Raw genomic sequence first — 14,078 nt, 5'->3', positions numbered from 1 at the left:
TGTGATAACTTTGTTACTAAATATGTAGTTTTACGATTTTCCACTTAAACTGTAGTTATGTGGTAAATTTAGTGTTAAATCTATAGTTTTGTGATACATCATGTTAAATTTGTAGTTTTATGAAATTTACTCTAATTTGTAATATTGAAAATATCAAGAGTTTACTCCTTGCGTTTTATGTTATAAGTCGCTTTGACTTTTTTAAAGTCAAACATTTTTAATGTTCTATCAAGTTTAAAAAAAATATAGCAACTTTCATATCACTAAATTAGTTTTAGTAAATCTAGCATTGAATATATTTTGATAGTTTCTTTGTTTTATGTTAAAAATATTACTATATTTTTAATATAAATTTGGTCAAAGCTAAAAAAAGTTTAACTTAGAAAAAAAATTACAATGACTTATAATAGAAACAGAGGTAGTAGAAAATATGCGACGTTAAATAATTTGATAAATAAATAGAGAAATTTTATGGTTCTGGAGAGGTACCAAAGTACCAAAAATTTTATTGTAAAATTCAGTACCTTCTTATACCTAGTTAGTAAGAGATACCAAAATTTACATGAGAAATTTTATGAGAAAAAAATACATTACAAATGTGGTAACTTCTTAAGGGCAGTAAAATCACTTGAATAAATAGGAGTAACATGTTGACAAGTGCATGACACTCATTGGGTACGTGTGAGTTGGCAATTACAGCGACAAGATTCTTTTTGTTTTCTTGTAGACTGTTTTCTAATTAGTTGTGCTTCACTTGATTCTAGCAATCGCCTTCTAGGCGATAGCAACTGAAATGAATGGAGTAATATATAACTCTAGGTGTGCTTCTTGCCAACTTTGCTTGCATGATTTCAACTCAGATAAACAGATAAAGTATTGTAAGATAATTACAGTGCATGTCTTTCTCATGATAAGGAAAGGGTGAAAACAATAGTGCTGTGTCCAATTCACAAGTTACTAGTACTGGCATAAGATATTTTGCTGAAAATTTCATTCTGAAAAGGATGTGATAAACCCATGGTCTGATCAAAATACGCTACTTAATCGAATAGAAGAATAGATATGCAAACTATTGCTGACAGCGTTAGAGATGCAAAGTCCAGCCCACTTAATCGAATTTTAACTAAAGGTGACAAGTCCCCATGCATTTGAGCAATTTGCAGAACATTTCAATGCATTTGGATCAGCTAAAGAAAAATCCCCTTCGCACTGAATCACATGGTTAGATTCTCTCTGCAGTCCACGAGTACTGCAAAATAAAAATCAGCAAATCTGTGGGTCTTTACCAGTCTTATCTAATCCTGTGTGCGCCCATTGGTTTCCATTTATTAATGAAAAATAATTCTTTGATCAGTATTCAGTATAATGTATAGACCTTATGTTAGAGAGAGATTTAAACACAGATACATTGAAAAATTGGACATGTTTCTTGAATTGTAGTCACCTTGCTACCTACTGCAGGTGCTGAATTCTGAATTGCTGACTAGGTAACTATTGTCCATTTAGATTAGTCATGATGATATTTTTTTAGAGTAAATTGCACTTTGGTCCACCTTTTATTATCCACGTTTCAATTTGAACCACCCTTAAACCTATCTTTTTAATTTGGACCGGGTAAATTTATCATTGTTGCGATTTGGACTACCATGAACAACTTTTTCTCGTTATGTCTAAATTCCCTTTCGGTAAACATATGAGCCATACATAGAGGAGTTCGGCCGTATATCAGAGCTGATGTGTTTAAGGTCGTGCTGAAAAAGATCATTCGTGGTGGTCCAAATCGCAACAATGATAAATTTATTTGGTCCAAAGTGAAAAGATGTGTTTAAAGGTGGTCCAAAGTGTAATTCGCTCTTTTTATATTTGAACCTTGTTCTGAGCCAAATTAATACAGTTGTTAACGAAAATTTGTCATTGCCAAATGCTTGACCGTTCATTTACCTGTCATGTCACCTTGTCAAATCCTTGCCAGTTGTCAATGATTATGTACTCGTTGGTGACCCAAGAATATTCTTCAGAATTTCTTTTTGTTTTGAGCAATGAACATGGCGTCTGATGTTGGATGCCACTCGATCTAGCAAGCTGGGTTTGTTTGTTACTCCTTTTTCTTAAACATAAATGTGACTATCAGCATATATCATGGCATACGTAAGCTTGCTCTTACCTAGTACTCCCATTGATTAAATTACTTACTTGAGATCAAAATAATGGAGTATTTAATTACTTTAGATAAAAAAATGGAGTGTTAAATTGTCTGGTGCTTACGATCTACAGACATGGACTGATAGTGATGGATAAACTGAATAGACCAAACACAGTGAATTTATCTATCCCTTTTTCGGTCAGTATTTCTAGTGCGGTGGTAAAATTTAGTGAAGAATTACAATATCTCCGGTTGTTAATACTGTACCTCAAATGATAATGCAGCTTCCTCTAAATCACAACAAATGGCAGCTTCACTTAAGATTCTTATTAAACTTCGGCAATTTATTAATAGAGTAAATTAATATATTATATAAGTTTGATGTTAATTCTTTTCTAAGGAAAAATGTTCATACATACAACTGCTAATTAAAAGAACACGTGTAGCAAATGCTGGTATTACCATGCTTTATTCAGATAGTAGTGAGTACGAAGTTAGTATGTTTGACTAGTGCCATTAATTTTCAGGTCTATTGTACTATTATTAAAAAACATTGATGATGACATAAATATATCATGCAGACCCATGTGTTATTAAATTAACTCCGTCAGGTTTTTTTCCCCTTCTAAAAAAGAGAAGCATGAGCTCTGCTAGTCACTAAAGGTAGAAAGTAGAGTAAGGTTTGCAGAACTTAGTGCCCTTATCTCTGTGAAAAAGTGTTGTATCTGTTGATTTGTTTGCTAACAGAAAGGCCATTTCTTTATACCCCCACCCTTTCTAAAAAAATATTGCTATCTAATAGTATAATATTTTCGGATGAAGGGAGTAATTTTTACATGGAAATTTATGCACATTGTTTCACAAATTTATCATGTTCCCGCAGTGTGGTTCTATCCATTTCTTTCTCTAAAGCTCGAAACCCTTAACAAGTTGACATAAATAATAAGAGCACCGCTACATGTTCTATTTTTTTCTTACTAAATTTTTACTAACAATCGTCTTAACCGTTTGATTTAGATAGATGAAAATTAAAAAATTCTAGATGCAATTATTGCGTGACACATTATTGTTAGTAATAAGAATTTAGTAAGTAAAAGTTTATATTTATAGCTTTTCCCCATAAATAATGGTGGATTCTTGAATCTTGATTCCCTGCCGTGATTAAGAAATTAATTTGGTTTCTCGATTTTCTTAGTGCGAGCACCCACAATCACACATAATCAGTGGCACCTAATTAACGGAACTGAAAGTCTGAGATATTAGATGATTAGTGTAAGTCATTGTTATGACAAAGCATTGCATGGCAAGGGGTTGCCTTAATGGACTGGATGAACTTGGGGTTCCACGTCAGTCGTTTTCTGCAGAACAGTGTGGCTACTTATGTCCACTAATTGGCGTGTGGATCTGAATTTGTCATCGGCTGCATTTACAATTGATCAACCAGTAGGGGATGAGGGATGAAATGAGTAGATTACTTTTGATTAAGCAAGTAACTAAGAGTCATTATCACCTTTTATCTGTATAATCACATAAACATCTTATGTATCTTTCTTTGCTGCTCCTCCTTGATTGAACAGGCATAGCTGCCATTAATATTTTCGACAGAGAGAAAAGAGTCATTGTCATTCAGATATATCTAATCACGGAATTAGGGAGGGAAATCTTCGTAGTGAGACTCTCCTAGTGATTGGTCACATACTGAATTCTTTTCTGAAAGGTATAACAAGCGGGTCAACATCAAGAGAGAACCTAATCTAGAGCATTATTGTTGTCTACTCCGCCAAATCTGGTGTGTCACAAGTTTTTGCTTGTGCCAACAAGACCGGGCCAATACTGGATTTCTTTTTTTTCTCCATCCCTTTGCAAAATACGGTACAAACACAAGCGTTTATATCTACGTTCTTTTATGAATAAGCGCATATAAAGCTTATCCCTATAAACACGTTTATAAGATTGGGTTGGTAATATCTTAATATTAACAAAGTTACTATTGATATCTCATGATCACATCAACCATTAAAAATTAATTAACTGTAAGCTAGTGGATGGTTGATCTCCTCCAGAAACGCAGCATCAATAGTCACTCGGATGCCTCTTTTGCGCTCAGGATCTTGAGACGGCGAACCACATTCTCCTCGACTGCGTGTTTGCTCAGCAGGTCTGGCTCCGTGTACTGTCGTCTTCTGGATGGGTTGCCCTCTCTCCCTCGTGGCAGCTGGTTCTAGGACTGGTGGCCGTCCTCCAGGGCCTATTTACCTGAGCATCTCCGCGCTAGCTTCGACTCCCTGGTGCTCCTTGTCTCTTGGCAGCTGTGGAATGAACGGAACTCTAAGGTTTTCGACTTTGCACTATTTTCAGTCACCGTGGTTCTGGAGTCCATCCACTCGGAGGGTCATATGTGGTCTTTAGCTGGTGTAGCCGCTTTTTGGGACTTGTTAGGAGTGTAGCGTGGCTCAGCCCTTCCCGCTACTTGGAGTTTGTGTTTAGCCGCCGTAGTTTTCTAGCTTCAGTTTTTTATTTCGCTTTTTCTCCCTTCCCTTGGCATAAACTGGTCTGGTTAATTGCGTTGTGTAACTATAACTTTTTTCTTCTAATATATTAACGTGCAATCTTTTCGCACGTTCGCGAAAAAAAAACTGTAAATACGAGCATTGCATCGGTATACTCTCGATATTTGAGAATCGGTACCTATTTAAACATTTCGAAGACAATCTAAAACTGCACCCTTCGAGGAAGAAAAAGGCATCAAAGTAAAAGAAGAACATTTTATTACTTGGCGAATGGGGATGTGTGCTGAACAAGTAAAATATCTGCCCAAGAGGCCAAAATGGCCGTTGAGCGTTTTCCTGGCTTGCGTGTTGTTCACAATAAATCGCAATAAATCAAATAAAAATAAAACTGCACACGATGCATCATCCGTCACCATCTTCACACCTCACTAATTCATTACATGCGTTTGTTTTTCTCTTTTTATCATCAATATAGCTAACCGGTCTCCGTGCACACAATATTTTCTCTAGAAATTTCTAGGTTCCGTTTCTTGTAATCTCACATCCATTAATTCCATAAATCCCCAATTGTCCATATATACTAGCAACAGAAAGTTCAGACTTTTGTTTCAGAAAAGGCCATAAAGTTACTCATTTTAATTTCTCCAGGGAAAGAAAAAGTAACAAAGCTCTAACTTCCCGTGTCAAATATGTGCACCAATACCCACAGATTATACAAGACATGATTAGCACCGGTAAAAAGTGGGCATTGACACGTCCAAATGCACGAGAAGTTTGTACTTTTTTTGTTGCTGTTTTGTTTCGTCTATGCAAAAACCAAAAATAAAAAGGAATTTGTACAACTGAAATGATGATGAACCACAAGAAAAGAAAAACATTGGTGTGGTCCCCACGTAATTAGCAAAAAAAAAAGAAGGAAAAAAAACAAAGGCTTTGTGGCTATTTAAGCCGCTTCTTCTCCTCCATTTCTCCATCCATCCATCCATGTCGTGTTGTTAGCTTCGTTTTCTTCTTGTTTCATCAATCCAAGGAGTGTGGAAGGCCACACGCCAAGATTATATCTATGCTAATTTGATTAGCAGTAGGATTAATTCAGTGGCTAGCGTAGCTTGATTAGTTGGTTTAATTAGTTGGAGAGTAAAGAAGATGTTGGGAGTGTTCAGCGGCGACGTGGTGGAGGTGCCGGCGGAGCTGGTGGCCGCCGGCAGCCGGACGCCGTCGCCGAAGACGCGGGCGTCGGAGCTGGTCAGCCGCTTCCTCGGCGGCGCCGAGCCGGCCGTGTCCGTGCAGCTCGGCGACCTCGGCCACCTCGCCTACTCCCATGCCAACCAAGCCCTCCTCCGCCCAAGGTACTAATCATCCTGTTCCTCTGAATAATACAGCTTTTGATTAATTGTAGCTGAATTTGCTTAAGTTCTACTGTTCTTCACCATGGATTTCTCAAGATCTAACCAAGGACAGAATCAGTGATTGCTTTCATGTGTTCTTCCTGAGTCAGAGTCATTTACTATATGCTTTTACTCTTTGGTTAGTGAAGTCTTCTTTAGCTAGTGATGATCAACTGATCATGTCATAATAGCTCTCAATATTTTATTTTATTTTAAAGGGGACTCCCAAATCCCAAGATCCGAGTGTCTGACTAAATCAGAGAAAAAATAGTTTCTTATCGTAACACTTTGCTGATTGTTTCGAAGGGAAAAAAATCACGGGGTTGGTAAAACATATGCTTAGAATGAGCGGGTGTTTGGGATGTGGTACCCATCTGGGGAAAAAAATGATTTCATCTCAAGTAATTCAGTAACTTAAACAGGCTTTTACCACAAAAAAAAACACAAAATGGTTTTTTTTTCTGGGTACGGCACACATCTTGAGTCAATAATTGGGCAGTTTTTCTCCTCATATAAAGGCAGGTTTGCTTTCGTAAGACAAACTGAACAATAAATACAACTCCATAATCCATTTCTGTAGGTTGAGGGGCCAAGCTACCAAACCTCATATTCAGTTCATAGATTCTCATCCGAATTATGGGTCGCATGTCTGAGATGATAATTACATGATTAACTATGGTATAGATTTGTTTGTTTCAGAAGTAGAATGCTAAACAAAGAAGAATATGCAGAGATTTTTTGAGAACTAAATGCACAAAAGTAACTATCAAAAATAGTAGTTTTGCCTTGGTGCTACGATATCTGAATCTTTCTTGCCATGGCACTCCGGTAACTAGGACTCTCTTGCCACGTGTTACGGTATCCTGGCATCAAATGGTTGGTGCCTTGGTATAAAAAACGAGAGCAGAAGAAGACATGAAAGAAAAAATATAATCAAAATGTCTATGTCGATGTGGACATCATCACATATCAATGGAAGAAGTCCACATCATGCCACCTTCCACAAACAAGGTGTTAATTGACCTAACAACGAACAAGAACTTATATTCTTCACTAGGAATCTAATGGTATTTCAATGTATTAGATATAGTTTAAGAAAAGGGATAGGCCAGGATGATCTATTTCCAAGTCTTTCAAAAGAAAAAGGAGACAAGATAGTGTTGGTTGTTGGACAACTTACTAGGTTGCTTATGAAAACCTCTCTTGATTTATGCATTTACCTGGTATTATTGTGCTGTTCACATGGCCCAGTTCATAGTAGAGGGCACTAACTTTGCAATCAGTTGCTAATACCAGAAGTCTATCCAGTTTTGATACCCACAGATCTGAAAGGAAAAGGCTGGACTAGGTGACCCATATGGTCAATCAATCCACCACTATGATTTGTGGGCCTGGTTACTCTTTGTTCATATCTTATCTAGTACTAGACAGATTCAGTGAAGAAGTAGCATCCAAGGAATTCCACTCCATTGCTCCAATTTTTCCAGTACAAGCATCTTTGTCCTTATTGTAACTAGTAGTAGTACAATCTTCAATGTAGTACAATTCAATGTTAGGTACATCTTACCCAGATCAAATCATTGATGTTGCACCTAATTCTTTTCACTCTCCAATTATTCTTAAAGAGTAGAAATGCTGAGCACTAATCAAGCATACTAATGCTGTTCCTGAATGCCAATATATGTTCTTTTCTCCTATGTTACTATTAAGATGCATGCATCATAATACAGTAGTTATGTCCTTTTCCTTTCTGTAAAAACCTTTATTCCTCTTAATACAAAGATACACAAATCTTTTGCCTATTCCTGAAAAACAGTAGCTGGTTGAGTAACATATGCAGCTGTCTTGATTTGTGCAGGTCATTTGCAGCAAAAGATGACATCTTCTGCCTGTTCGAGGGAGTCCTGGACAATCTTGGCAACCTGAACCAGCAGTATGGTCTGTCCAAGGGTGCCAATGAGGTGCTCCTTGTGATCGAGGCGTACAAGACGCTGAGAGACAGAGCACCTTACCCTGCTAGCTTCATGCTCTCGCAGCTCGCCGGCAGCTACGCCTTTGTGCTCTTCGACAAGTCCACCTCCACCCTCCTTGTGGCCTCTGTAAGTTTTGTTCATCACTGAATGCTGTTGCTGCATCACTTCACTTGCATTGTCAGTGCCTGAAGATTTGGTTGATTTTGGTTACAGATTATGACGTGTTCTTGTGCTGTGATTTGCTTTTTCAGGATCCGGAGGGAAAGGTGTCTCTGTATTGGGGGATTACTGCTGATGGATCTGTTGCCTTCTCTGACAACATTGACCTGCTTAAAGGATCGTGTGGCAAGTCTCTTGCACCTTTCCCACAAGGTAATGTTTAAACTTTGAACAGTAATGCAGCGACGAAAGATGAAGCATTTACTATAAAATTTGATCTCTAACTATTGATTTAGTTAGGCACAATTGACCTTTTCTTTGTTTCTGTTCACTAATTCATTTCGGTTGCAGGCTGCTTCTATTCCAATGCTCTTGGAGTTGGAGGCTTGAAGTGCTATGAGAACCCAAAGCACAAGGTGACCGCAGTTCCTGCCAAAGAAGAAGAAATTTGCGGTGCAACCTTCAAGGTAAAAAAATAATAATAATAATTGATGGCAACCTAAATACTTAACTGAATACATTGTAACCGACTGATGTCAAATGGTGTTTTCAACCCTTTCTTGGGTCGATGTGCATCTCTTCTTTATCAATGAAATGAGGCAGAGCTTCTGCCTTTGTTCAAAAAAAAAAAACATTGTAACTGACTATTTTCTCCTGCATTTCGTCTGAACTCAATAGACATTTTTGGGTGCACTGTTAATTAACACTTTTGATTTGATATATGCAGGTGGAAGGATCTACAATCCTCACAGCGCTGCATTAGGAGATTTTTGGATCTCCAGCTGTTGTTGGGAAAGGAAAACTCTGTAGTCTGTAAATGGTGGTGTAACATAGTCGCAAGGCATGCATCTGATCTGTATCATCATCTTCCGTAAAGACTAGTGCTGCCAGCATGGTTAGCACTTTTCAGTGTTTGGGTGTGTGTATGATCTGTATCCTATGCTGTTCAGGCGGAAATGAACTTCAGGCCCAGCTGTGTCAGTTGAATGTAGTTGTGTTGCAAATAAGTTTTTCTTGTTTGTTATCACTGTGATTGTGTCTTATGCAGTTATGCTTGTTGCCGGATACTATTCATACCACAACCTTAACCACTCCTATTTTAACAAAAATATTTTAAATGTTTAAAAATGTATTATATTATTGAAATATGTTACATGCTAAAAATTTTCTTTACATAATGATATGATCTAGTAGTACCACCTAGGAATAATATGATCTTACCATAGCCATGTAAGTACACCAAACCAGATTTACTTCCATATTGGGCATTCAAACAACAAGTAATTTATGGTTTCCAGATTCCGGAAACATAGCTGGTAGAAATAATTATTTGACCATCCCCTAAGTTGCAAACGATCTATTGTCCATACCCGATTTTGTAGCGCAAGCCAACTAAATATCTGCATTTTGCTAGAACCCACGCCTTCCAAATCAACTCTGCGGATGGCGACGCTATCATTCCGTTGAATTGAAACTGATAAGCGGATTTTGTGCTATACTTCCCATTGGCTGTCCTTTTCTAAACCATAGAGTTCTCTACTACATCTGTCAATTCTAAAGATTCATGCGTTCGAGCCCCTCATACTTGAAAGAACTCTCTGAGTTAAGGTTGTGACATATGTCATTTACCCACCTTCTTGTTGCAAGGGCTCCTGGATTGTGTGGTCTTCCTCTTGGTGCTTCTGTAGAGGTCTGGAGCTAAGTTTTGAGGCTTTGAACACTAATCCAATTTGATTTCCAAAGATCGCTTTTCACTCATCACTATCCAGTACTTTGGTCGATGCTGCAAACAAATTTCGAAAAATTATAGGTCAGGTTGACACGAGAACTGGGCCAGCTCTTAGTCGGCACAGAAGCTTTTTGGGCCGCAGAAATATTTTCGTGGGCCTGATTCGCCGATCAAAGCCTAGCAGAAATTTGGTTGGGCTGGTATATATGGACCGCTACATCCAAATTCATGTGAGCCAACATGGCCCGCACCTTCCATCAGGCCCATACTGGAATAAAACCCAAGTGAAACAATGGGCTTTTCTCAACCAGCCAAACTCGGGGGAGGAGGCTATGTGGGCTGTAAGGTGGCCGGACAGTGGACGAATCGGGCTTTAATTTGTCAAATGTCGTTCATGCAAATAGGCTACAGCCCTTACATGCTTCCACACCAAAAAGAAAAAAGAAAAAAAGAGAGAGAAAATTTAGAGGGAGAGACATTCCTCCAAACAATTTTTAACAAGAAAAATTGTAAACGTGTTAGAGATTGAATATGAGACTTCGATATTGAAACCACACATCTCTTGTCACCAGGCTTTACTAAATCATTTGGGATGGGGTTACTACCACCTCACGATTTGATGGTTACCGTGCTAACCGCGCAATTACTATGAAAACCGCACGGTTAACGCGATGTATACCGTGATTTTAAAAACTAAAAAGGTTACCGTACGTGACAACCACGATAACTATACGGTTTTGTAAACCTTACATGTCACCGTACTATCATGCTTCCACGCTTTCTGATGTTCGAAAGGAGCAAAAATTTTCTTCATTTTCTAAACAAAGGCAGAACCCATGCTTCATTTTATATTGGTAAAGAAGAAATACACACGAACACAGAAAGCGTTCACGCCGAAAACACACCATCGGAACTTCGGAAGAAGCAGAAATTTCACCCCTGAATTGGAGTAGTACTCTTATTGATCAAACAAACAGAGAAAATCGAACGTGAGAATGGATTACCGGAAATACTAGCAAAAGCTGCGACGAAATTTTCGGTGAATGAAAGAAATGATGTTCTTGATCGACCCAGCTGGGCTGAATGCTCAAGTAGCCGAAGATCGTCAGCGAAATGGGTCGACACCATTGTGCACTTGCCTGCAGGTTCCAATGTTCAGTAGGCCTCCAAAATATCTAGCCTTTTGATATTCTGATCTCTGAATAATACCATCCCCGCTTTCTGACGTCTATTCACCACCATCAGAAATTTCCTTTTTGAAAGATCCAGATTAGTATAAATCCTCTCCTTGTCTTGAAAGATCCGGATCAGAAAATTCTCTTTTCAGTTCATTATTCCATACCTGCCGAATCTCAAATCTGTGCTTAGATTCAGCGTAAATTTTTTTACCGTGTAAAATCGGATATACGGACACACATTTAAAGTATTAAACATAGTCTAATAAAAACAAATTACCGATTCCACCGATAGATATTTACTACGAGATGAATTTATTAAGCTTAATTAATCCGGCATTAGCAAATATTTAATGTAGCACCACATTGTTAAATCATGGAGCAATTAGGCTTAAAAAATTCATCTCGCAAATTAGTCGTAATCTGTGCAATTAGTTATTTTCTTAACGTATATTTAATACTCCATGCAGGTATTCAAACGTTCGATGTTACAAGGTGAAAGTTTTTGCGGTGGGATCTAAACAGGGTCTAATACCGAATGCTCTTTTTGGTTTTGTTATTTCACTTAAGATAGATTTTTTTTTACTCCTATCATTTTAATTTTCATATGTATAATCTTACATCAAGATTCGTTTTCATGTAGATTCAACTTACAATTAGACTTAATTATAAAGCACTTACACTCAATTACAATATATCGAAATTAGATTTTATGACTGTTTTTTCTCTGAATTTACGATTTTTAACATGTTTTTTTATTCATTCAAAACGAATTTTATCTATTAATTAAAAATTGAATAAGATTTAAACCCCTGAATCTATCAGAAGATTAATAGATAGTCCCACGTTCTTTTCCTTTCGACCGAGTTTAGTTACAAAATTTTTCTTCAAACTTTCAACTTTTCCATCACATCGAAATATTTCTACACACACAAACTTCTAACTTTTTCGTCATATCATCCTAATTTTAACCAAATTTTTAATGCGGTGACGAGTTACAGCGCATTATTACAACGCCGTAAAAACTGACATGTAAAACGGGCAATTGTGGAGGTTGAAGGTACTGTGGGGCAGGGCAGCAGCAAAATGGCATGTGCGGGGGCCACCCGAGGCAGCAGATGCCATGTGACCCCTGTCGCCTCCTCTCCTCCATCAAGCTCAGCCGTTCCAGCAGCCAAAAATTTCCATGCTTTCTCACGAGCTCATCAGAGAGCAGCTCTCTCTACTGATCAAGCAACCGATTCTGATGCACGGTAAACTCGTTTCTATCCGACGGTAATATTTCGGCTGTCAAAATGCAAACTGCAGCTCCCATCGATCAATCTTCTTAAGAAATTCTTCAGTTTAATTTACGCGTAATTTTATCATTCTTAACACTTAGTAAGTATATAGAAGTAATATACAATTTTCTAATGTAAAATTTGGTATCTTTAACATTAAAATTTGAAGTGTAAACTTTAGCTACCTAAAGATTTCTTAAGAAATTCTTACGTTTAATTTATAGGTAATTTTATCATCTTTGGTAAGCATATAAAGGTAATATATTATTTAGCGTAAGATTTGGTATCTCAAGATACTTTATTAGTATCCTCAAGTATCAAAATTCTGGTGTAAACTTTATCTACCACAAGATATGCTCCAACCGTAAAATTTCTCTTACTTTACATACCGATGATGTTTGTGTTCTGCTTCTAAACTATTGTATGATCATATATGGAAGGAGAGCTGGTGAATAATAATTAAACCAGTTACTAGCTAGCTAAACTGAAGACAAAACAAAAGGGAAAAGATCATTGCGTGCAGGAAGGTTCGGATTATTCTAGCAGAGTGCTCTTTTTACTCTAAAGCAGCAGTAGTAGTTAGTTAAAGACAGCCTTTTCTTTTTCTCCTTCTAGATCGTGAGAATGTGATCAGATATATTCATATACGTAGACATCACTTTGCAAAGTGCAGTAGCTTAAAGTATGCTAATTAAGCGGCAGCATGGAGGCATAATTTGCTCGATCAGTGATAGGCTGATAGCACGTGATCGATGCTAGTCGCCATGATTTCTGGTGAGTTGATTACTCCACACTAATACTGCTGCTCAATAGTGGTTTGTTCAGGCTGATTGTACTGAGTACGTACTCTCTCTGTTTAAAACAAAATCAATCTAGATAAAACGTAGGAAAATGAATTATAAGGTTATCTAAATTTATTGTGTATTGTTACATCCAAACCTACTCATGTAGGTTAATTTTTTTAGATAGAGGGAATAGTCTGTTCATATTGCTTGTATTAGTAGACTATAGTAAGTACTTTCTTTTGTGTATAGAGTAGGGTTCTATGTCGGCTGTAAGGGTTGGGTTTTGAGCAATCCCGGCTGTACATTCTTTCTTGCCCTAACGGTGGCCAGTCACGCTTAGCGACGGCCGGTCCGGTGCTAGCCTTCTCCAGGGTCTGTGTGTTGGTGTTGTCGGTGCGTGGGTGGTGGTATAATTTTCTTTGTTTTCAGGTTACAACTGAACGCGCAAAGATGTAGCCTAGAGGGGGGAGTGAATAGGCTTTCCTGAAATTCACAAACAAATCGCAGCGGTAAAATTCAGCAGGACCAAAACTTCCGGGTGTGGAATACCGGAACTTCCAGTCTGCTCAGATTGTCCGGAACTTCCGAGCAAAGAAAAACCTGAAGATCTAGCAGAGACTTAAACTAATTTGCATGAATTAAACTACAGGAAGACAGAGCAGATACACAATCACAGCAGCATGCACAGAATCATCACAGAGAAGACAAGGGGAATTTTTTCCCGAAGTTCGGATCTTTCAATTCTACTCTCCGTTGAGATGCTCCAAAGAGCCGGGTCTCGATTAACCCCCTGCCTCACCTGTGCAAAGAACCCAGAAGAAGTCCAAGGCCTTAAACAAAACACTCCTAGGTCATTTTCTAGAATTTGAATGACCACCAAGATCCAACTCACAAATACTTCTAGAAAATACCACAAGTGCAAGTTGTTCTACCAAG

General features: G+C 37.8%; 1 protein-coding gene across 1 annotated transcript; it reads left to right on the top strand.

The window, feature by feature from the left end:
• The first annotated feature begins 5,625 nt into the window (after positions 1-5,625).
• LOC4351488 (stem-specific protein TSJT1) lies at positions 5,626-9,200 on the top strand. The gene is made up of 5 exons (XM_015765092.3): positions 5,626-6,002; positions 7,900-8,140; positions 8,266-8,386; positions 8,525-8,640; positions 8,901-9,200. Exons 1-5 carry the CDS (start codon positions 5,800-5,802, stop codon positions 8,934-8,936), a joined length of 717 nt encoding a protein of 238 aa, XP_015620578.1. The 5' UTR covers positions 5,626-5,799; the 3' UTR covers positions 8,937-9,200.
• Positions 9,201-14,078: the final 4,878 nt, after the last annotated feature.

This window comes from Oryza sativa, chromosome 12 (assembly GCF_034140825.1).
Source record: "Oryza sativa Japonica Group chromosome 12, ASM3414082v1".
Lineage (NCBI taxonomy): Eukaryota > Viridiplantae > Streptophyta > Magnoliopsida > Poales > Poaceae > Oryza > Oryza sativa.
Note: the sequence above shows the minus strand (reverse complement) of the source record. Positions and strands in the feature narration are given on the sequence as shown.